At 42.9% G+C, this 24,206-nt stretch overlaps 1 protein-coding gene across 3 annotated transcripts in view; it reads left to right on the top strand.

The window, feature by feature from the left end:
• LOC117530729 (zinc transporter ZIP11-like) overlaps positions 1-24,206 on the top strand; it is a 184,936-nt gene that overhangs the window by 10,059 nt on the left and 150,671 nt on the right. For all 3 annotated transcript variants that reach the window (XM_034193628.1, XM_034193629.1, XM_034193627.1), the window contains exons 2-3: positions 210-327; positions 1,683-1,721. In XM_034193628.1, coding sequence (XP_034049519.1) covers positions 220-327; positions 1,683-1,721 — 147 coding nt within the window. In that variant the 5' untranslated portion in view covers positions 210-219. The remainder of the gene's footprint in view (positions 1-209; positions 328-1,682; positions 1,722-24,206) is intronic.

The following is a 24,206-nucleotide window of genomic DNA, read 5'->3' as shown; positions in this document are numbered from 1 at the left end:
ATTATATAAATAGTATTTATAATGATTATTTTTGTTATTAGTAGTAGCAATAGTATTTAATGATGTGATGTAAAAATGCTTTCAACGTAAAGGTTAGAAATACAATATAAATTCACTTTTACTGCAAATGTTAGTTATGACGATAGAAGTTCAGATATTTGCTGGCTTTGGACAAGATGTCGGCGGATAACCACGCCTTGTCTTTTCAGATCCGGTGATATGTTGGAAGGATACGGTCCTGTGACCCAGGCCCTGCTGGGTACTCTGTTCACTTGGGGTCTGACTGCTGCTGGAGCCGCCCTCATCTTCGTTTTCTCCAGCCAACAGGTATTGTTTTTATCCTTGTGCTGATTGAAGTCCTCCATTAGTTAAATTATAAAAGTGACAGCTACGGCTAAAGGTCATCATCTTCCTTTACTGCATCTCTTTCCCACCGTCATGTGGGGTTGAGCTTTGGTGACCGTTTGCTCCAGTGTTGAGCAGTTTTGGGGTTAATTTGTCTTGCTCAGTGGCACGTTAACACGAGGTTTGTATAGCATCAAGACTCGACTCAGTTATCGACGATGTGTTGTACATTAATTGTTTTGCCGTACATGTACAGAGTAATGCCAGTCCAGTTCAGCGTAGTCAAGTCTGGGAACATGTACTGGTTTCACACGTTGCCATGTCCACCACCCTATGGAAGCGCCTTGGGTCCTGGATGACAACTTCCTTGGCAGACAACTGGTCCTTCCACTCCCCTCGAAAGTAGCTATCTTTTGGCTGCAGCCAGGTATAATGTGGGCTTCTACAACCACTCAGATCCCCAACAATGAGGCACTTCACGTGCACAGAGAAAGGTGACATGTGGCCAAAACGGCACAGCTGACACTCACTTGTTTGCCACACAGCAGTACCCAAGTGTCCTTCAAAAATGCAGAGTCCCGAAGTCATCCAGTTGCCACCTTTGGTCACTGATTAGCATCCAAGTCTCACAACTACGAGCGTCCTGTAGTTCCACATACTGAGGTGTTCATTGCATGTGTTTTGTGTGTGTGTGCACAGATAGTCATTAAAATGTGAGACATTTAAAAAACGAAATATATCTGGAACGGTTTTTTGCACGCAACCTTTCAGATGGTTTTGTCACATGTGGATTTGAAGAATCTGACTGAGTTCTGTTTATTTTATCAACATTATTTATTTATTTGATTTATTTTTTTTTAATAGTTTTTTTTCTTTTTTTTTTTTTCTTCTTCTTCTTGCCATGAGATATCTGCTTCTGCAGATGCTGATGTGGCCTTAAGACTTGATCTTTCTGGACATCCAGTTAGATAAAGACATAACTTCATGTTGTTCTGCTCTCACCTCCTTTCTACACTTTGAGACTGAACTTTTCCTTCAACGTCATTGTTGGTGTCCATCCTCTTGGATCTCTTATGTCCTGTTCTTTGTCTTTTATCTTTTGGGTGATTGACACCTGCTGTCAGATTTTCTCAAAGCTGTAGGGCAGGATGTTTGTGTGAGTGGGATTTCAACCCATCTCTTGGGACATGTGGTGTATTTTCCAATGAGGTCAACACTGAAGGCTTAGATGTTGCACTGTCAGGGTTTGACATGCTTTATTCCAAAGGGGTTTTTTTTTTTTAATCACCTTTTGTCTCTCCCTTTTTTTTTTTTTTTTTTTTTTTTTTTTTTTTTAGAAGAGAGTCTTGGATGGAAGTTTGGGCTTTGCGGCTGGGGTAAGTGAGACAGTAACGACACTCACACACGATCAGGTACAAAGTCAAAAAGACCAGAGGCTGCCAAGGCAGAAAGAAAACTGGAGAACCCAGAGTTACTCAAGATTATGTGTCACTTCAGAAATGTTTAGACTGTGTGTGTGTGTGTGTGGTTTCACCACCTTATCATTGCTAAAGATATGTTGACTGCAGTGGAAAATGTGACTCCAAAAATTCTTCTTTTTAAAGCTTAGATTAAAATTTGTTCATTTATTGGCGTTAACACCGTTATGATATTTTTCATGTGTGGCAAAGTAGAAAATCAGCCTGTTCTCACCCAAAGAATCTTCAGTTCCTGTTTTTGTATGTTTGTGTGTGCGTACGCGCTCCTGTTGTTAAATGTGAAAGCAACATATTTTAGACAGTCAGAAATCTCTGATTGCTCTTGTTTTTAATAAAGTTGCAAAAATCTTAAAAAAAAAAAGAAAAAAAACTTTTCACATTGTCATTATGGGATATTGTGTGTAGAATTTTGAGGGGGAAAAAAAAGAGAATTTCATCCATTTTGGAATAAGGCTGTAACATGAAGCGCTGTGAATACTTTCTGGATCCACTGTGGATCTTGAGCTTCATAATGTGAATAAACATATTTAATTGGTGCAGAGTGGGTGAATCATGTGGGACAGCAGGTGAAAGTGGATGAACAAGTAGAACATCCAGTAATCGGGACCTGCCAGTCTCAGCAGAAGCCTCCTGTGATCCTCCGCAACATGAAACACGTCTTGCATTTCAACAGAAGATCGTTTTGAGATTTTTAACATTTTTAGCTTAAAGTTTGGGAAACACACAGAAGCAGTGTTTAGAACAGATGCAAAAACAGTTGTGTAACGAGAGTCGTATGTAATGAAATACATCAGAAGCTCAAAGTGCTGTACAGTAATGCCTCACATTCACACACTGTCAGGGTGCTGGCACACAAGGCGCTCACGACACACCTGGTGCAACATACTCTTTGAGGACCACGTTAGAAATAAATATTTTTATACTTTAATGCATTGTTCTGCGTTTTATTTATACGTGTAATTGTACAGGTATGACACTTGTCAAATAAATCAATTAACTGCTTTAAATGAGGATTTGTTTTTTTGTTTGTTTTTTTGCCTAAAAAACAAATGCATAGCGCTCATGCTGTCTATATAAGGATGAGCAATGTTCATTTGTCTGAGAACATTACGGTTAGTATCAGCAGTCTACTTCTGGAATATTCTGGTTGTTGAATGAGGACTGAAAGCATCCGTTATCAATGCTGTGGCGCACAAATCTGACAGCACCGAGAGGTTGGACCGTGGCTCCATTTGGCTTTGATATGGGACAAATTAAGTCATGTCTGGGTTTGTTTGTTTTTTTGGGGGGGGGGATCAAATGGAGGAAGAAGAGGAAGGTTGAGTCAGTTGGTGCTCCTTCATGTTGTGTTCAGACATCTGTCCTGACCAGCCACAGGACGAGGCGGCAGACCGTCGGCGCTCATTTAAGAAACACAGGCAGCCGCACACAGACAGATGTGATGCTGCTGCTGGATAATGGTTAGCAGAGACACACGTACTTTTTCCTTTATTTGCTCCATTCTGCTGAAGTATCACCACTCGGCCAGAGTTTACTGGAGGGTTTACCGCCGTACCCTCAGGCTTCTGTTTGGATTTTTGTTCCAATTTCTGCAGGAAGCGAATAATAAATTCCTCACACAAAAATTACTTACTGCTTTTATTGATTTTTTTTTTTTTAGTATAAACCTACACAAACTTCCCTCCAATCTAACGTGTACTGGGTGAATATGTGCTGTACTTTTGATTATTCCGTGTGCAGAGTTGGATAACAATCTGGCAGAATAGCATTGAGACAGTCGTTCATGGCTGCTGCTGTGCGTGAGGTGGCTGAGCATTGGAACCCTGAGGGGCAAATGACACCTTTCAGAAATAGGAGGGCTGTCCGTAAAGTATAGGTCCTTTTTATTTTTTTCAAAAACTATATGGATTTCATTCATATGTTTTTACATCAGACATGCTTGAACCCTCGTGCGCATGCGTGAGTTTTTCCACGCCTGTCGGTGACGTCATTCGCCTGTGAGCACTCCTTGTGGGAGGAATCGTCCAGCCCCTCGTCGGAATTCCTTTGTCTGAGAAGTTGCTGAGAGACTGGCGCTTTGTTTGATCAAAATTTTTTCTAAACCTGTGAGACACATCGAAGTGGACATGGTTCGAAAAATTAAGCTGGTTTTCAGTTAAAATTTTAACAGCTGATGAGAGATTTTGAGGTGATTCTGTCGCTTTAAGGACTTTTCACGGTGCGAGACTTCCCTCAGCGCTCTCAGGCGGCGTCATCAGCCTTTTTCAAGCTTAAAACCTCTACATTTCAGGCTCTATTGATCCAGGACGTCGTGAAAGAACAGAGAAGTTTCAGAAGAAGTCGGTTTCAGCATTTTATCCGGATATTCCACTGTTAAAGGAGATTTTTTTTAATGAAAGACGTGCGGACGGGTCCGCGCGTCGGGACGCAGCCGACGCGGCGCGGCGGCACAGGAAAAACACCTCCGTGTTGATAACCATTTGTAAAATCCAGGCGGCTTTTGATGGCTTTCAGTGGAGTGAGTATATGAGAAATTGTTTATCAGCTGGACATGTTCCAGCTTGTCCTCAAGGCTTCCAACAGAGGTGTTTTTCCTGTGGCGGAGCGTCTTGGCGGCTGCGAGCCGATGCTGCAGTCCGCCCGCACGTCTTTCATTAAAAAAATCTCCTTTAACAGTGGAATATCCGGATAAAATGCTGAAACCGACTTCTTCTGAAACTTCTCTGTTCTCTCACGACGTCCTGGAACAATAGAGCCTGAAATGTGGAGGTTTTAAGCTTGAAACAGGCTGATGACGCCGCCTGAGAGCGCTGAGCGACGTCTCGCACCGTGAAAAGTCCTTAAAGCGACAGTATCTCCTCAAAATCTCTCATCAGCTGTTAAAATTTTCACTGAAAACCAGCTTAATTTTTCGAACCGTGTCCACTTCGATGTGTCTCACAGGTTTAGAAAAAATTTTGATCAAACAAAGCGCCAGTCTCTCAGCAACTTCTCAGACAAAGGAATTCCGACGAGGGGCTGGACGACTCCTCCCACAAGGAGTGCTCACAGGCGAATGACGTCACCGACAGGCGTGGAAAAACTCATGCATGCGCACGAGGGTTCAAGCATGTCTGACGTAAAAACATATGAATGAAATCCATATAGTTTTTGAAAAAAATAAAAAGGACCTATACTTTACGGACAGCCCTCGTACTTAACTGACTGCTCTGCTGGATTTTCTTCCTGGACAGTAACACAGGGATGTGCTGCACATTTTATGACTTAAGAATGGTCTTTGAATACTGTTATAATGTCATAAAAGCAGCACAGTACGTGTAACGTGTGTTCCTGGAGGTAGCACTGTTGAATTATAAACACGGGTCAGGAAGGGTGAGAATATTTTTTTGTTAATGTTGATGAAACAGAATACAAATTTCACCTGGAAAAGTTGAGGGTTATGTTTGTGCTCACTTCTCTTGGCCCAAGTCCTGCAGAGATTGTCAAATGAATGTATCTTTTCCATGACAAGTGTCACGGAGTTGAAATGACTGAATTCACCAGCCTGTGGAATGTCACTCCTCGGTCTTGACGGGCTTTCATGGCAGAACAGTATGAGGTACAGGACCAGAATAGCTCCACCTCACCCTGTCACTGTGGCTTTTCTGTGACACACGGGTACTTTTCCTCACTTGCTGCTGTCAGGATAAATTCCTTCTTGGGTCACCCAGACCGAACAAGTGAAATGACCAGACAAATAATAACCTCCAGGTTTGGGATTGAGTGACAGCCCAACTACCCACCATTATGCAAAAACTGTAAATCCACAGACTGATGGGCAAGACTTTCCTATTCAACAACTCTTGGGTCAGACAGCCAATGATTGTGTGCTGAATTGGGTACTAGCTCATTTTCTGTATGTCTGCATGGTCAGTCAGGGCCAGTTTATTATTTTAAAGCCTAGAGCAGGTAACACTATGTAGACCTGTGTTTGACTCCCAGTTCCTCCACCTCTCTGTGTCCTCAGACAACACACTTCATGTGGATTGTCGTAGTGCACCAGTCTGTAAATGTGTCCCATCCCCAGATTGGATGTAGCCTCCATCGGACTCTCCCCAGACTCCATCTTGACTCTAATCTGCTTTATGCTACAGAATCTGAGGATAAGCACAAGAACCAACATACGACTTACTGCTTCTTCATATAGTAAAATGTTTGATGACGACAATGACAATGAAAATTTAAAGCTGTACAGCCTTTCCAATTCCACAAAACTGAGAAAATGTACTTCTTACTGAAAGCCAAGCATTATAATGTCTGTTTATTTATGTAACATGTTGCAAAATTACAGCTCATTTTAATGAAGAGAACATTTATCTGGGGGGAATTCCAGAACTAATTTTCTTTTCCTCCTTCACTGTCGTGCGCATGTACTGCAGGAGGAAGATGGAGACTTTATTTGCCATTTGTACTCGCATGCAAGGTTTGGTTACTTTGGAATTCTTGCACAAAGCTCTCGAGTAAACAAATATAAAGATATAAAAGGTATAACGGTGTAAAAAGGATACGCGGTGTAGCTGGGGAAAAAAAGACATTACAAAGTGTCAGGTTAATGGGGACAGAGAACAGCCGTTATTGCATATTTACATTCCGACAGTAGATATTGCACATTTATATTCCGACAGTGGATGTTGCACGGATAATAAAGTGTATATTGCACATGCTGATCAAACTGTTATTGCACCAATGACTGTTATTTCAAAAGGAATGAAATATTGCACATTAGGTTATAGTTGTGTGATAAATATTTTGGTTGTGAACAGTCCGTCGCTCTGAGTTCAGGGACACCGTCACTCTGACTGTGGGTTATAACCTTTTTCTTGAACGGAGTCCTGTGTGTGTGTGTGTGTGTGTGTGTGTGTGTTGCTGTCTGCTCTGCTGTTCCTCAGGCTGTAAGCTGTGTGTTTGGGCCTGAGGAGAATGTGGGTGGGCTGGTGGGGGTCCCTGATAATGTGCTCTGCCCTCTTCTTGCATAGTTGACTGCAGATTGAGTCCATTGTTGGAAGTTCAGTCCTGATCATTTTCTCTGCTGTTTTGCGGCTCTCTGCAGAGCCTTCCTCTCTGTCTGAGTGGGGTTGCCATACCACACTGAGATGCCCGCGGTGAGGACAGTCTGTGTTAGGGGGCGGCAGCTCATCCCGGGCCTTCCTGAGCTGTCTGATGAAGTGCAGTTGCTTCTGAGCTTTTATCACGGTGGCTGCAGTGTTTGCAGACCAGCTCAGATCAGATGACACATGAAGACTAAGGAACTTGTGGCTGTCCACTCTCACCATGTCAGTGCCCCCTGGTGATGAAGGGGTGCAGTTGAGAATCTTTCCTCCTGAAGTCATTGATGATTTCTGTTGTCTTTCCTACATTGAATGAAGTCCTTTTCTTCTCCATAGGCAAGTGTGCTGTCGACCACCGTCCTGTACCCAGTCTCGCTCCCACCCTTGATGAGGCCCAGGACGGTCGTGTCATTTCAATTTCAATTTATTTTCATTTATATAGCGCCAAATCACAACAAAGTTGCCTCAAAGTGCTTCACACAGGTAAGGTCTAACCTTACCAATCCCCAGAGCAACAGTGGTAAGGGAAAACTCCCTCTGAGGAAGAAACCTCAAGCAGACCAGACTCAAGGGGGTGACCCTCTGCTTGGGCCATAATACAGACATAAATTACAGAACAACAATTCACAGACGAATATACAAGAAATTCAATTGGCGCACAGGACAGGAGGATCTCCAGCACAAATACCACACCCATCTCTGGATGGAGCTGCACCTTAAACAGAGAGAAATAAACAATCAGGCATCAGAAAGACAAAAAATACAGTATAATTTGTCAGCATTAAACAACAAGAAAAACAGAAGAAATACTAAGGTGATCGCTGGCCACTAGCCCTAAGCTTCACTAAAAGACCCAGAATTTAGGTAAAGTTGAGGCTGCGGCACACTCCAATTACTAATAAAATGAATTCAAAGAGTAAAAAACGTAAAACAAAACTGTACCAGTATGCTAGCCATATGAAAGGGAAAATAAGTGCGTCTTAAGTCTGGACTTGAAAGTCTCCACAGAATCTGACTGTTTTATTGACGCAGGGAGATCATTCCACAGAACAGGGGCACGATAAGAGAAAGCTCTGTGACCCGCAGACTTCTTATTCACCTTAGGGACACAAAGTAGTCCTGCACCCTGAGAACGTAAAGCCCGGGCCGGTACGTAAGGTTTAATAAAGTCGGCTATGTAGGAGGGTGCCACTCCATGAATAATTTTATAGGTTAGTAGCAGAACCTTAAAATCTGATCTCACTGGGACAGGAAGCCAATGAAGAGACGCCAAAATGAGTGTAATGTGGTCGAACTTTCTGCTTCGTGTCAAAAGTCTGGCTGCAGCATTTTGAACCAATTGGAGACCCCTAATGCTGGACTGCAGTAAACCAGAAAATAGAACATTGCAGTAGTCCAGTCTAGAAGAGATAAATGCATGGATCAGGGTCTCAGCATCAGTCATAGACAGGATGGGATGAATCTTCACTATATTTTGCAGGTGGAAGAAAGCAGTCCACATAATATTTCTAATGTGGAGGCCAAAGGACAATGAAGGATCAAAAATTACCCCAAGGTTCCCCACTTTCAGTGTGATGTATGACACATGAGCCGAGGCTGAACGTTAACTGGTCAAATTGATGCAGATGTCTCACTGGACCAAGAACCATCATTTCAGTCTTATCAGAGTTTAAAAGTAGGAAGTTTCTAGACATGCAACTTCTCACTGCTGCAAGGCAATCTTCTAAGGATTTTATGTGAACGAGATTACCAGCAGTTATTGGCATGTATAACTGAGTATCATCTGCATAGCAGTGAAAGGTAATCCCAAAACGCCGCAATATGTGCCCAAGGGGTGCTATATAAAGGGAGAAAAGCAGGGGGTCTAAGACAGACCCCTGTGGAACCCCAAATTTCATGTCCCTAAGGTTAGAGATAGTGTTACTGTACAAAACACAGTGAGAACGACTGGTCAAGTATGACATCAGCCATGCAAGGGCACTCCCAGTAATCCCAGAATGATTTTCCAGCCTATCAAGTAGAATATGATGATCCACTGTATCAAATGCAGCACTGAGATCTAACGGCAACAGAACCGTAGTGGTGTCTGAATCCATTGTAAGCAGAAGATCATTCACCACTTTGGTGAGAGCTGTCTCTGTGGAATGATATTTTCTAAAAGCAGACTGCAGTGGCTCAAAGAGATTATTCTCAGTAAGATAGTCTACGAGCTGCCGTGACACCACTTGTTCCAGAATTTTAGAGAAAAATGATAGATTTGATATCGGCCGATAGTTTGTCAAGATTAGGTTTCTTAAGTAATGGTTTAATCACTGCAGATTTGAAACATTTAGGAACAGATCCAGAAGTTAAAGAAAGAATAATAATTTCCAGCACAGTTGGCCCAAGAGTGGGCCACAGGTCCTTAAACAGTTTTGTTGGTATAGGATCAAATAAACAGGTTGTGCTTTTTGTTGACATTGAGTTTTGTCAGCATGTCTAGTGAGATACTGTCAAATTCTGTAAATCGAGGTAATACCTCAGTAGTGGCGCCCACCTCAATAGCAGGGTGTAGTGGCTGGGTTAAGGCATGCTGGGATATGTTCAACCTAATGTCATCTATTTTCTTCTCAAAGTAATCTAGGAAATCTTGTGCTGTAAAATGAGAGTGAACTACAGGTGGTTGCTCATGCAAAAGTGTTGCCACCGTGTCGAACAAGAACTTTGAGTTATGCTTGTTTTTGTTGATCAAATCAGAGTAATAGGTCCACTTTGTAGCCAATAATGCATGCTTATAGTCTAAGATAGCATCATGCCACGCAAGGTAAAATTCTTCTAATTTTGAAGCGCGGTTTTAACACAGGTGGTGCAATCATGTTGAGTGTAGTTTTGAGCACTGAGTTTAAACTATCCACAAGTCTGTCTACTGACTAGGTATTTGTCAAATGTGAAGCTAAGAAATCAGGCAGTCTAGCTTCGAGTTCAGTCTTAGTTAAGGAGTTGATGCATCGCTGTAAAGGTATATAAGGTTGTTGTTCCACTATACACGGCAGCGAAACTGTAAACATAATAAGTGAGTGATCAAACACCACTGATGTAAGAGGCATGATGTAAATGTTCGTGACAGCAATACCACGTGCGAGAACCAGATCCAGGGTATTTCCACTAACGTGCGTCGAATCCCTAATGCATTGCCGAAATCCTAATGCATCCACAATTTCCATAAATGAGTTGCAGAGGGGATCAGAAGGCTTATTTATATGAATGTTAGTCACCAATGATCAGAATGTTATCTACACTAGTTGACAAGTTAGAGATGAATGCACCAAATTCATCTAAGAATTCAGAATATGAGCCAGGACGCCTATATACAGTGACAAAGTAATACGACTGATTTTTATTCTTCTGACCTTGGCAATGTGTAATATCCTGAGCAGAGCGGAGAATCAGATGCTCAAATGAGTGATATTTGTAACCCCCAACAGCTAATAAGCTAAACCTAGATTTATAAATAAGAGCAACACCCCCGCCTTGCTTCGCATCACGAAGGACGTGACTAAATGTATATGCTGGTGGGCAGGCCTCATTTAAGGGGAGGACAGCTGTAGGTTTAAGCCAGGTTTCACATAGCCCAATCATATCTAAGTGATGATCAATAATTAGATCATTGATCAACAGTGATTTTGAGGACATTGATCTTATGTTAATGAGACCCAGTCTAAGGACCTCAGTGGGGTTGACAGTTGAACTGTTTGGGTTTAGGGGTGGTTCCAGAGTAGCATATATAAGATGCCTAGAAGTAGGTTTGGGTTTAAGACATTCCACGAGCGTTGTAGGCAGCAGACACAAAATCTTTGCTATTGCTGGAACAACCACTGGGCCATCCTCAATTTCATCATCATCCAATATAGTAATGGGTATTAAGTTTGGAAAGCATATCCCTCTATGATTTTTATGGACATGTCTGCGGAAGCAGGTCACAGTCTCAACTTGTTGAAATTCCCTCCCTGGCAAATAAACTGCACTATCACGATAGTGGATTTTCTGCACTAAATTTCCCACTACGCTAATGGATTCCACACCCACATTTGTCATAAGCCTTGCAGGGTCTCTAATCACCTGCTCCGTGGCCTGCTGTAGATTCCTAATGTTACCCGCCATGTAGAGCTCTATCTATGTTTGCAGACAAGATGGCGGCGCCTTCCCCCCAGTAGGGTGGAGGCTGTCCGGCATCAGCAAGCCATGGTGGCCCCAGAACGAAGGCCAGTTATCAATAAAGCTAAAGCCTTGCTGTCTACAAAACTGCGCCAGCCACCTATTTAATGATGTCAGCCTGCTAAACGCCTCATCAGTACCCCGGGAGGCGAGGGGACCAGAGACTATTAATCAATGCCGACACATCTTTCTGGCAAGGTCACAAGTCCTCTCTATGTCCATTTTTGTGACCTCTGAGTGCTTCATCCTGATATCATTGGTGCCAACGTGAATAACTATGTGACTATATCTCATGTCATGTTCCTTCATCTGTCTTCCCTTCTGCAGCGTCAGCACCCTAAGATGAGATGCAATGTCGGGAGCTCTGGCCCCAGGAATACATTTAATGTCAGCTGGCGTCTGTAACCTGACTTTGCGGGTGATAGAATCTCCTATCACTAAAGTCCGGTGTTTCGGTCTGGAGACAGGCGTGGAAGTCACTCGTGGGCTCAGAGAATTCACATCTGGCCAATCCAAAGGGGAGAACCGATTCACAGTTCGCACTGGCAACTGTGATCGGGGTGCCACAACCGAGCACCAAGCCCTATGGGGCTTCCTCCGCCTAGCCACAGTCCGAAAGCCGTCCTCCACAGCCGGCGTTTCTAAGCTGATGCTAATGGGCTCGCTAACCTCATCTGGAGTGCCCGTAACATCTAACTCCACTGCGCTAAGAAGCTGCTCTAACTTACGGACACGGCTCTCTAACAGAGCCACCCTATCTTCCAACATCACGCAGGATTTACTGAGGGTGTAAAGTAGAATTAGTAGTGTACTTTGTGCACTAAGAAATTCCAAAATGTAGTCAAGCAAACACGAGCTAACCAATAATGGATAAGCTAACCACTCCTAAGGCTCACACAGATGCAGATAAATGAGTTAAAATTCACAGCAGTTACAGTGAAAAACTAACAGAAGTATTAAACAGGTAAAAAAGCAGCAGCTATAAAATACACTAAACAGTTAATTAACTAACAGGAGTGTAAAAAAAAATGAAATTAAAAAATAAGGCTCAGAAATAGCTAACGCAAGCTAACCGCTAGCGAAAATGCTAGCCGCTCCTAAGATTTTACACCGGAGTAAAAATTACTTAAAATTCACAACAGTTCAACTGAAAAATGAACAGAAGTATTAAACGGGTAGAAAAGAAACAGCTATTAAAAGTAACAATGGAGAGGGGAGGTGTCGACCTAGCTAGCGAATGCTAACTGCTAGCAAATGCTAACTGCTAGCGATTCACAACAGGACTGTTGTTAAATAATGTTCAGAGTAGATACAATTAATAACCAGAAGAGTGCTAAACAGAAATAAAAGAAGCGTATACAACCGTGTGTGATTTATAATTTCCATCTGTGCTGGAAATTATAAATCTCTCATTAACTTCTGGATCTGTTCCTAAATGTTTCAAGTCTGCAGTGATTAAACCATTACTTAAGAAATCCAATCTCGACCCTAGTGTATTGAAAAATTTTAGACCGATATCAAATCTATTATTTTGTTGTAAAATCCTGGAAAAGGTGGTTTCGCGACAGCTCGTGGACTACCTCACTGAGAATAATCTTTTTGAGCCACTGCAGTCTGCTTTTGGAAAATATCACTCCACAGAGACAGCACTTACTAAAGTAGTGAATGACCTTTTGCGAGCAATGGACTCAGATACCGTTACAGTCTTGGTGCTGTTGGATCTTAGTGTTGCGTTTGATACTGTGGATCATCATATTTTACTCAGTAGGCTGGAGAATCACTTTGGGATTACTGGAACTGCTCTTGTATGGTTGAGGTCATACCTGTCCAGTCGTTCTTACTGTGTATTGTGTAATGGCACCTCCTCTGATCGTAGGGACATGAAGTTTGGGGTTCCGCAGGGATCCGTTTTAGGACCCTGCTTTTTTTTCCCCTTTATGTAGCACCCCTTGGGAATATACTGCAGTGCTTTGGGATTCCCTTTCATTGCTATGCTGATGACACTCAATTGTACATGCCAATAACTGCTGGTAATCTCATTCACATAAAATCTTTGGAAGATTGCCTTGTATCAGGAAGAAGTTGGATATCTGGTAACTTCCTACTTTTAAATTCTGATAAGACTGAAGTTATGGTTCTTGGTCCAGTGAGGTATCGGTATCAATTTGATCAGCTAGCACTTACCTTAGGTTCGTGTGTTATACATCATACAGATAAAGTGAGGAACCTTGGAGTAATTTTTGATCCTACGTTGTCCTTTGATCTCCACATTAGAGACATTACGAGGACTGCTTTCTTCCATTTGTGAAATATAGCGAAGATTCATCCCATCCTGTCTATGGCTGATGCTGAGGCTTTGATTCGTGCATTTGTCTCTTCTAGATTGGAGTATTGTAATGCTGTATTTTCTGGCTTACCGCAGTCCAGGATTAGGGGTCTTCAACTGGTTCAAAATGCTGCTGTCAGACTTGACACAAAGCAGAAAGTTTGACCACATTACACCCATTTTGGCGTCCCTGCACTGGCTTCCTGTTCCTGCAAGATCGAATTTTAAAGTACTGTTATTAGTTTATAACATTGTTCATGGACTTGCACCTCCCTATCTGGCTGACCTGGTAAGCCCCTATGTACCAGCTCGGGCCCTGCCTTCTCAGGGTGCAGGACTTCTGTGTGTTCCCAGGGTGAATAAAAAGTCTGCCGGTCACAGAGCTTTCTCCTACCGAGCTCCAGCTCTATGGAACGATCTCCCGGCACACATTCGGCAGTCTGATACTGTGGAGACTTTTAAGTCACGTTTAAAGACTCATTTGTTTTCTTTGTTTTATCATTAGTGTTATGATGTGTCAATCTTATGAGAAGACTGAGTCGCTGTGAACATTTCTTAAAGATAAAATCATTGTTTTCAAAGAAGCTCAAGTGACTATCAAGAACTGTACCATGATATTTAAAAGTTTCAACCATTTCAACAAGCTGGCCATCGAGTGAAACTGGCTGCACGGTCAGTTCTTGCTTTGTGTGAAAAACAAGCTCCTTTGTCTTAGACACATTGATTTCCAGCTGGCTGTTGAGACACCAGTCTCTGAGTTGCTCTTTGCTTTCCTCGGGCCACACCTGTACCTGCTTATTAACTGTTTTAATTCTTTTGACCACAGCTTTGTATTTAGGCAAAAGATGAATCACACTGTGGTCAGATTTTCCAAGAGGCGGTCTGCATACCGCTTTATAAGCCTCTGGGATGTTGCCATAGCAACGGTCAAGCGTGCGATGCAGACGTGTAGGACAGTCTACATATTGCTGTAGAGTGGGCAGGTGTGGGCAGACAGACTGCAGGAGTTAAAGTCACCCAGAATGAAAACGGGCTGGTCAGCAGAGCGGCTGAGTGCATTATTACAGCTCTCTGCTCTTCTCTCTCCTGCTGCGTCGTCATCTGGACCGGACACGTATACGAGAATGACAGTGATCTGTCCGAACTCCCGCGGAAGATAAAAGGGTCTAAAAGATACAGTCAGTATCTCATAGTCAGGTGTGCATACTTGCTCTCGTATGCTGTATTGAGTGGCCCAGCTGTTATCCACAAACAAACACAGACCCCCTCTGATGGATTTGTGCGCGTCCCTGTGCGCTCTGACAGCGGTGTAGCCTGACAGGCTCGATGTATCGTAATGATCTTTAAGCCATGTTTCCGTCAAACACACAAGATTACTCTGTGTAAATTCACTGTCATGCTCGGCTCTCAGCACAAGTTCATCGAGTTTATTGCTTACCGAGCGGACGTTAGACAGAGTGATGACAGGCAGCGGGAATCTGCTGCGGCGTCTCCAGAGTCGGTGCCTCACGCCTCCCCTGGAGCCACGCTTTTTCCTCTTCCCCGGACATTTAAGAGGCCGTCGGATTTCCTGACAGTCCGCAGGTAGACAAACTGAAGGAACTCCACCAGGTGAGCGAAGTGACAAAAGATGCTCTCTGGTGTAGGTAAGGAAGCTTTGCCGGCTTGTGAGGCAGCTCCCGTGCGCAAACGCTGATAGGCAGAAAATGATCCACAGCAGTCCGGTTTTCATTGCGACGATAAGGTGCAAAGTGCAGTGAAGTTCTGATAGGTCACATCCACATTAAACCAATGAACTGCTTAAAAAAAAATGTTAAAACAAATTTAATAACGCTAACAGACAAACAGTGAGCGCAGGGTCAGCAGCAGGTCGCGCCCCCGGAAGTAAACAGTATTGTTCGTGCGTTCGTTTTTGTTGTGTGAAGCGCCTTGAGACGAGTTCATCGTGAATTGGCGCTATATAAATTAATAAATTTAAATTTGTGTGAAGTTCAGAGTGGCGTCACAGCAACAAACAATCCCCAGAAAATGGCATGCAGATTGTTTTCAAGTGTCATCAGCGTATTTGATGATTGTGTTGCACATGTTGGACAGTCTTGGGTCTACAGGGTGAAGAGATTGGGGCTGAGGCAGCAGCCCTGAGGTGATCCAGTGCTGATTGTGAGCTCAGCGGAAACCGTTTCTCCCATCTGTACAACCTGCCATCTGTCTGAGGAAATCCAGACCCCAGTTGCAGGTGGCGGTCAGGACCCCCCAGATCGGACAGTTTTCCAATCAGCTTTTTTGGGTGGATGGTATTGAAGGCAGAGGTATAGTCGAGGAAGAGCATCCTGACACGCTCAGGAAGTGAGCGTGCATGAAGATTTGAGATGACCTTTGACCTGACCCACTTGCGTGATTTAATTCATTGATTTCATTTTCTTTGGCACCACTATAATTTAATTCCTTAGCATTTAAATGAGGGATTCATAATGTGATTTTGCCAATACGATCAAAATTGATGAATTTTGTCCCCTCATGGGTCAAAATTCAAGAACTGACATCATAGATCACGTGGGGCCTTCCCCTGATCTGTGCGAGGATGCTGGGAAGGCCCTGGTGACGGCCAATCACAGTAAAGGAAGGCAGCATGACATCAGCTGGTTGCTCACTCCAACAATATAAACCAAGATGGTGAAAATGCTCTAAAACATGCATTTCTGTATAAATCTAATCTGTTTCGTATATCTTTTGTAAACTTTAGTGAGAAATAAACACTTCTAAATCTAAAAACACTTTATATAACTAGGTAACACCTCAAATGTCATTGTAAAACCTCACACGTGTGCTTCCTGTTGCAGTCAGTTTGCATGAGGAAGGAAGATACAATATTAGCCACGCAGTTCCACCCAGATCAACATGTTCTCTTCACTAAAATGAGCTGTAATTTTGCAACATGTTACAAAAATAAACTAACAGTATAATGCTTGGGTTTCAGTAGAAATTAAGTTTTGTCAGTTTTGTGAAATTTGAAAGGACCTTTAACTTTAATAATAACAACCACATTTGAGGATTTATGCTGCAACTACAAAACTGATAATTATTATTCAGAGCTTGAAACATCATGTTTAACTTGAATTTGTATTTCTTCTGGGAACTGCTCGGCAGTCTGTTTTTTCCTTCTGATGACATTTGCTCAGTAATCTGAATTCATCTTTTGACATATTTGGAATAATTATCCTTCAAGGTCAGCTCTTTTCAAATCAGTAGACAGTCTCCAGGTTAGAAAGTCTCCACTCTGACCTCTTGGTCTGCTGAGAACATTGGCTGAAATGAGTGAGAGATTGTTTCCTGTGACTGTGAATTGTATTTCAGAGAGGTGAATAAACCTATTTGCACTATGGGAGGTAAAATTGCGCCCGCAGGGTTTTGTGAGTCATTTTTTAGATTTGAATTTGTGAAGCCCTTTGTTAAACGAAGCCGTGCCTGCAGTTTGAATGTTCTGCACAGATAAAAATCAAGACTCATCTTCTGTGTGCTCGTGTTTTAAAGCACTTTATTAAATTGACAGATTCATTCTGTTTCATTTTTTTTTTATTTAATCTAATAACAAACCTCATTCTGTCAGCTCTTTTCTACTTGTCAGTTTTCTCCAGCAGGCATCACTCAGAACGTCATAATTGGTTCCATCACGGTCTACAGTCCCGAACCCGGCATTTGCTTGGCTGTATTCATAATTTCTTCTGCTGTGGCCAAAACCTGGAAATATTCACAGACACATTTGGCAAGTTGCCAGTGAATATTAGCAGATTCATAATTTACTGCAACTCTTAGCAAACAGGCTATAGTACCTGCATAAATGCTAAATGCCTACCACATTGCTCTTTTTCAAGAACCTTGGGACACAACAACAACCAGCCTGTTGCTTATAGTAGCAGATGCTAGAGGCATCTGTGCCCGCCACCTTTGGTCGCGCTTCATAGTGTCATTGCTTTTAGCTTCATTGATTGCTGGAATGAGGCCCGGCCAGCACGGTGGCACAAGCATTTCAGTTTCCTGGTTCATGGAGGGCATCCGGCATTAAATTTGTGTTAAATCGCATCCCTGGCCAGAAAGGGAGAAGCCAAAACAAATTATTTGAAAAAATGAGGTGATTTGTAGTCATTCTCTGCCCCAACTGACACATGTTGAACTGTGTCTAGGCTTAAAGATGTGTTCCCTGGCCTGTGTGTTTCACCAGATGTAACACACAGATGTCTTCAAGTGTTGTTTCCATCATGCCCCAAACTATTCCATCGATTCACATGTGGTATTCCCTCATCTGTAATTGCAAAGGTATAACAGGGGTGCCGATCTCATATTACGCCAGGATCCATAGAAAGCTGGCTCCTCACTACATGATGATGTGATACAAGTGTGAGCGTTGCCACAATCTTGTAGAAATGCAAGTCCTACTGTAAGGTGTCAGAAGCAGCTACATTACAAGCATGTATATTGTTAGAAGAGAGGGCAACACAACATTTAGGTTTGTTCAAAACTGCTGTGATGTGGTTGATTACTTGTAGAGAGAGAGAGAGAGAATAAAAAAACACAGCTTTATGGTGCGTTTACACATACGCAAGACGCATTATGAATGTCATTTTTCTGTCATTCGTGACACATTCCTGACATTCTTAATGTGACTTAACACATCTGAATATGTTTCTTAATAGTGTGTGTTGGTGTGTGATATTCTTGATATTCGTGGAGCATGTTTTTGCTTGTCAAAAAATCTTCCACGAATGTCACACGCCACCCTCATTTCGTCTCACGTTGTGGAGGTCGCAACTGAGTATATTGATCCGTCTTGATGAGTATTGATCCTTAATAGAACGTGACAACGTTTGTAGTGGTTCCTGTGAGGGTTCCTGGAGCCCTTTAATCCCCTATTGCTCCCGGTGTGTAGTGAGCGCCTTGTATGGCAGCACCCTGACATCGGGGTGAATGTGAGGCATAATCGTAAAGCGCTTTGAGCGTCTGATTCAGATGGAAAAGCGCTATATAAATGCAGTCCATTTACCATTTATTTTATTCCCAAACTGTCACGCGTTATTACGAAGTGACACAGAAACTGTCAAGTTTTGACACGACTTGTAACGCGGCGTCACATTTCACTGCGCACCACGACGAATCAGTTTTCTGTCACGTGCGCACAATTAAACTCGGCTCCACAGCGTTCAGTTTAATGCAGTATGACGAAGAGGAACAGTGATGCAAAGTCGGCCAAGTGTCATTCCACAGTTCCTGTTGAAGCTCCTCAGGATGCTCCTGCAGGTGTTCCACCTGCTGTTGTTGAACGGGAGGACGAGTCTGAGCCAGAGGAACCAGAGCAGCCAGACATCTCTGCACCTCCTCCAGTCCGGCGGAGGAAGAAGCGTGCGCACAATTAAACCCTGCTGCACTGCATTCAGTTTGATTGCTGACACCAAGTCGGCTAAAAGTCTCATTTCAGTGCTCTTCAGCGCTCTCCTGCAGGTGTTCCACCTGCTGCACGTGCCTGATGTTTGGCAAAACGCGCGAGACGAGAGCCGCATGAAGCCACACATCTGGCTCTGTCCTCCTCCTCCTCTCTGCACCACTCCATGGCACAGAGCCCAACTACGCATGCAGTCACAAAGTTCTTCTGAAAAACTGGAGCGATCTGAATTCGGTTGGATGAATATGGGTGTGTGTGTGTGTGTGTGTGTGGAGACAATTCACCTCGTTCACGTGACAGAACTTAACGACGCACTGTTACACACAACAACACGGAACATTATTCTTGACTGTGCGTAATGGTTCCTGATGATTCTCCAGCAACACGCGCCATTAATCGTAACAGGTTGCAACAGTTCCTGTGGACACCTGACGCCTCTGCCCCGAATCATTGCATTTGTGATCAGCGGCCAAGAATGTGTACTTCGTCGCATTCGTGACTTGTCGTTATGTGTAAACGCAGCATTATTTACAACAAATGATTAACATCACTTCCATCTGGTTTTTTTCCCCGCATTGATCAAAAGCTGAGCAGAGAAACGCTCCTCCGACAGAAAAACCACCACGGCTCTGTTCATTCTGGATGCAAACGTTAAGTTCTCATGTCCGACCTGCTCACCCACAGCCAGGAGGACATATCCTCCACAGACACAGCCGGGTCTGGGACCACCCTCACCCCCTGACGGAGAGAGAGGGCCGGCAGCGGCCCAGACGCCATCCGCGCCAAAACCCGCCGCAAAAACCATGCAAAACCACACGCAAACCAGACCAACCAATAAAAACAACCAACAAACAAACCGAAAATTAACAAAAAAAACACCAAAAAGTAAGGAAAAAATGCCACCTCACCTGAACTGTGTACAGAGAGAAAGATAGATAAGGAACCGTCAAAAGGAAACAAATATAACGACGCACGCACTTGACCACATTACTCCCATTCTGGCATCCCTTCATTGGCTACTGGTTTCTGACAGATTGGATTTTAAAGTTTTATTGTATATAATTTATTTGTTTATTGTTATAAAATTGTTCATGGACTGGCGCCTTCCTACTTGGCGGACTTGGTTAAGCCCTACGTACCTGCGAGGCCTTTGCGTTCGCAGGGCGCAGGGCTTCTGTGTGTTCCGAGGATGAACAAAAAGTCTGTGGGGTATAGAGCCTTTTCCTACCGTGGTCCGGGTCTTTGGAATGATCTACCTGCTGTTATTCGGCAGTCTGACATGGTGGAGATTTTTAAATCAAGACTGAAGACCCACTTTTTTAGACTGTCTTATCATTAATTTTTTAATCTGTTTGTGTTTGCCTTGTAATTTCTTTTTATTCTACTGTGTTTTATCTTTTAACTGTGCTTTTCTTGCTTTTAATTTTAAATTTAGATTAATTTGTGTTGTTGTGAATTATGTGAAGCACCTTGGTGCGACTTTGTCGTGATTTGGCGCTATATAAATTAATAAATTATAAATTATTATTACTCACTTGTAGCTAAAGTCCACTGGATGTACGTATAGACTTTGTGTGAGGTGGTGATGCACATGGGTGCTGCTTAAAGCCCAAATAAGAGCAGCTGAAAGGATTTATTAAAAAAAAGTGAAGCTGTGCACCTTTAAAGGACCCAATGTCCAAGATGCTCACAGTATCCACAGAATTTTGGAAGCCAAAAGAACAAAGTAATAAGAAAAAAGTCTTCCACTCAAAATATTATTCCATGCATATAATATTTATATTTCTAGAAATATAAAAGGCAGTCTGTATATGTATGTGGCACGGTTTGTGTTCTCTATGCAAAGCCACAGTAATTATGCAGTCGACACCAAACTTGGTATGGTGACTGGGGCCACCAAGGGGGAGGTCACTGGGGCCCTTAAGTTGAAAGTGCACATGCGCAAACACACACACGGTCAGCCTCATATATTAGATCACGACCCACTCACTGGTGCCCTTATTTTCACAGTTTACATGGTACTTGGGTCAGGTAGCAGCATCACAATTTACTTACCACGTAATAGTGGCTGGCTAGGGTGCACTTTAATTACAATCTGAACGGGCCTGCGCGACTGCATGCAAGTCAAGACACGTGGTTTTTCAATTAAACTGTACCTGCCGTGTACGGCTGCCAGAGCGTTGCTGTGATATAACCTGCTGTAACCTTTTTATCATCATTCACTTGGGTCTCATGAATATTACAAATTGCTCTCTGAAAATTAATGACAGCATCCACACAATGCAGTGCAACTTACTACACCTTAACTAAAGTGACATGAAATATGCAATGACATGGATAAAAGTCTTTATTACCCGTGCGTAGAACAGGGAACTCGGCTAGTGTGTGTGTGTGTGTGTGTGTGTGTGTGTGTGTGTGTGTGTGTGTATGTATACACACACATACACTCACTTATAGATAGGGTGAGAAGTTCAGTCATCCATAGGGAGCTCGGAGTAGAGCTGCTGCTCCTTCACGTTGAGAGGAGCCAGCTGAGGTGTTTCGGGCATCTGGTAATGATGCCCCCTGGGTGCCTCCCTAGGGAGATGTTCAAGGCACATCCATCTAGGAGGAGACCCCAGGGAAGACCCAGGACTATAGGTGGAGAGATTCTGTCTCCACACTGGCCTGGGAACGCCTCAGGATCCCCCAGTCAGAGGTGGTCAGTGTGGTCCAGGAAAGAGAAGTCTGGGGTCTGAAAACTTCAAATGTGACTGTACATCTATTTGACCTGCAGGTACTATTTCAAGATCTTTCTAGGACAGATGTTTGTTTACTCTTTGTGTGACTGTGGAAATGCAGAACGTGTTTCCGCTGGTGTCCATTTTTTTTTTAATGCAGCAATTTACTGATCCATGTTATGTTTGTCAAAACATTTTAAATAAACAAATTAGCTTGTGGTTGTTGCCATGGAACACAATGTTTTTTTGTTGTTGTTGTTTCTTAGGTAGCTTTCTTTTTGGCACTTTGTTAATTTGAGCTTAATTTTCATCTCTCCCTGACAGTAAACGTAGCAGCAGTATGACATTTATCATCGCACACAAGAGCGATGTAGAAGACAAATAAGAAGTGAGACAGATGTTTGCAGTAACGTTGCATATGCAGTGGAGGAGTTTAATGAAGAGAGATGGACTGAGGTAAACCAGAAACCAGTTCAGCTCTGAGTAAAATAAAGGCAGTAAAAAGGAAAAAACATGGCAGAGTTTCAAGACGTTAACCTTTCCACGTCTTATGGTCATAGATCTTATTAGATTCACATCACAATCCTTCATGGGGTCAAAACCCAAAGATAGTAACCACTGCAGAAGGTTTAGTCCTCTGGGGAGGAAGGACTTCATTATTTTGAGTAAGAGACTAACAAAGACCTTGAAACCAGAGCTGGACAGTGAGAGTTGTACTCATTGTTTCATATGGAGAAACATCTTACAAAGAAGCAATTACATGAAGAATTGCCACCAATGGCAGTTGCTGAACATTACTGGTGTATGAAATAAGAGCTTGCTAGTGACCTTTTGCTCTCGACGTGGTTGTGTCCAGGTAGGTTAGCCAGCAACAGCACGTATCAACCAACGATGTTCATTCATTCACAAATATTAGTCTGTAGACTAATATTTATGAATGAATGAACATCGTGCTTTGAGGACCATGATTCCATGTGTAGACACCAAAGCACTTCAGTCACTGCAGCATTAACAAATCTGATCTCGACTACATTTACATATTTTCTCAAAGTACTGAATACTAGATTGAACTAGATTTCACAGAAACTAGATTGAACATTTGATCCTAATGAATCTTAATTTACCACCCTGATTTTTTTTTTTTTTTCTCATTCCATGTTTCAGAATTTTAATCAAAACCATTTCTTCTGTTTCATGAGCACAGATTTGAGATAAAGAGGAATACATGTACTTTTAGTGTTTATCTAAAGTGGCTGATTTATTTCAGGCATTTGTTTGTATGATGTTTTGCAGGTTAACCGAAAACGTTAACCAGTCTGTTGCATGACCAAGGCATACAGACAGAGTATCAGAATTCAACCTCCCATCCGCGTTGTGACACTCCCTTGTTCCACAGGGCACCGTTCTAGTTCACTCCCCCAAGATCCAGAAAAAGGGCACAAACGGGGTGAAAAGGCTTACTTTGGCATGCCTCTTATCATGCTGGCTGTTAAAGTGCAGACCTGGCAGCCTGCTTGAAAACGAAAGTAACGCTGCACCTGCCTGATATGTCTGAATGATTGAAGCTGTTAAGATGATGAATATCCAGAAGTAGCCACAAAATAAAGCAGATGTCAGATCAGGTTGAAATTTTTGAACAGCTCGAAAATGTCACTTTCATTTCAAAACTGATGCTGATGATGGCTGTAACTACTACGTATACCAAGTTTGTTCAAGATCGACAAAAGATGGATCAAAACGTTACTGTGATGCTTCTAAACGCACCATGATTTGTTTTTTGGAATGAAACGGGAAGGAACAGAGCTCTGTGGACTAGGGGTATCCCAGATCAAGTTGGAGATTTCCCGTTGGGCTGAAATACGTTGGGGACATTGTGTGCCCCTTTACTGGTACGGTCCCCGTCAAGGCCCAACTGGAACCCTAAGCATGAAACAACTAATGGGGCTCTGGTGAAACAAGAAGTCCTCAATGGTGGACCAGGTGGAGTAGGTGATGATTTCTAAACCAACATCTGTGAAGGTGGATGAAGGTTGCAGCAGGTCCTCAGACCCTGATTGTCTGGGGTTTCCCAGCCATCGGACCAGACGAAGGATCTGTCAAGAACAGTGTGTTTGTCGGCGTGCAGCGACATTCCCATGTTAAAAAACCCACACGCAGGCATCTCTGGATCAACCCTGGATGTAGAATTCCACCATCCCGTCCAGGAGTCGACCAAGAGACAGTCTTCCTCACCACTGAGGCATTGCCACGACAAGTACGACATATCCTCTTGACTACAGTGTGTGTGTGTGTGTGTGTGTATATACATACATATATATATGTATGTATGTCAGGAGGATATAGACAGAGGCACAGATTCAAACTCTCACAGCTTCAATTTAGGATCAGCGGTTGATGGAATCTGCCTGTGTATGGAGATGGAAGGATACAAACTCCACACAGAATTACCAGGTCTGAAGCGAAGCCAGGTCCTTCTCACTGTGAGGCAACAGTGCTCACCGCTGATCCACCACGATGCCCGTCGATTAATTTAGACATGTACTCATGGAGCTGTAATTTTATGGAAACATCAGATTTGATGTGAATAATGAGACAAACATATGAACTTGAACAGACCAACAT

The sequence above is a fragment of the Thalassophryne amazonica genome, chromosome 18 (genome assembly GCF_902500255.1).
Source record: "Thalassophryne amazonica chromosome 18, fThaAma1.1, whole genome shotgun sequence".
Taxonomy (NCBI): domain Eukaryota; kingdom Metazoa; phylum Chordata; class Actinopteri; order Batrachoidiformes; family Batrachoididae; genus Thalassophryne; species Thalassophryne amazonica.
Note: the sequence above shows the minus strand (reverse complement) of the source record. Positions and strands in the feature narration are given on the sequence as shown.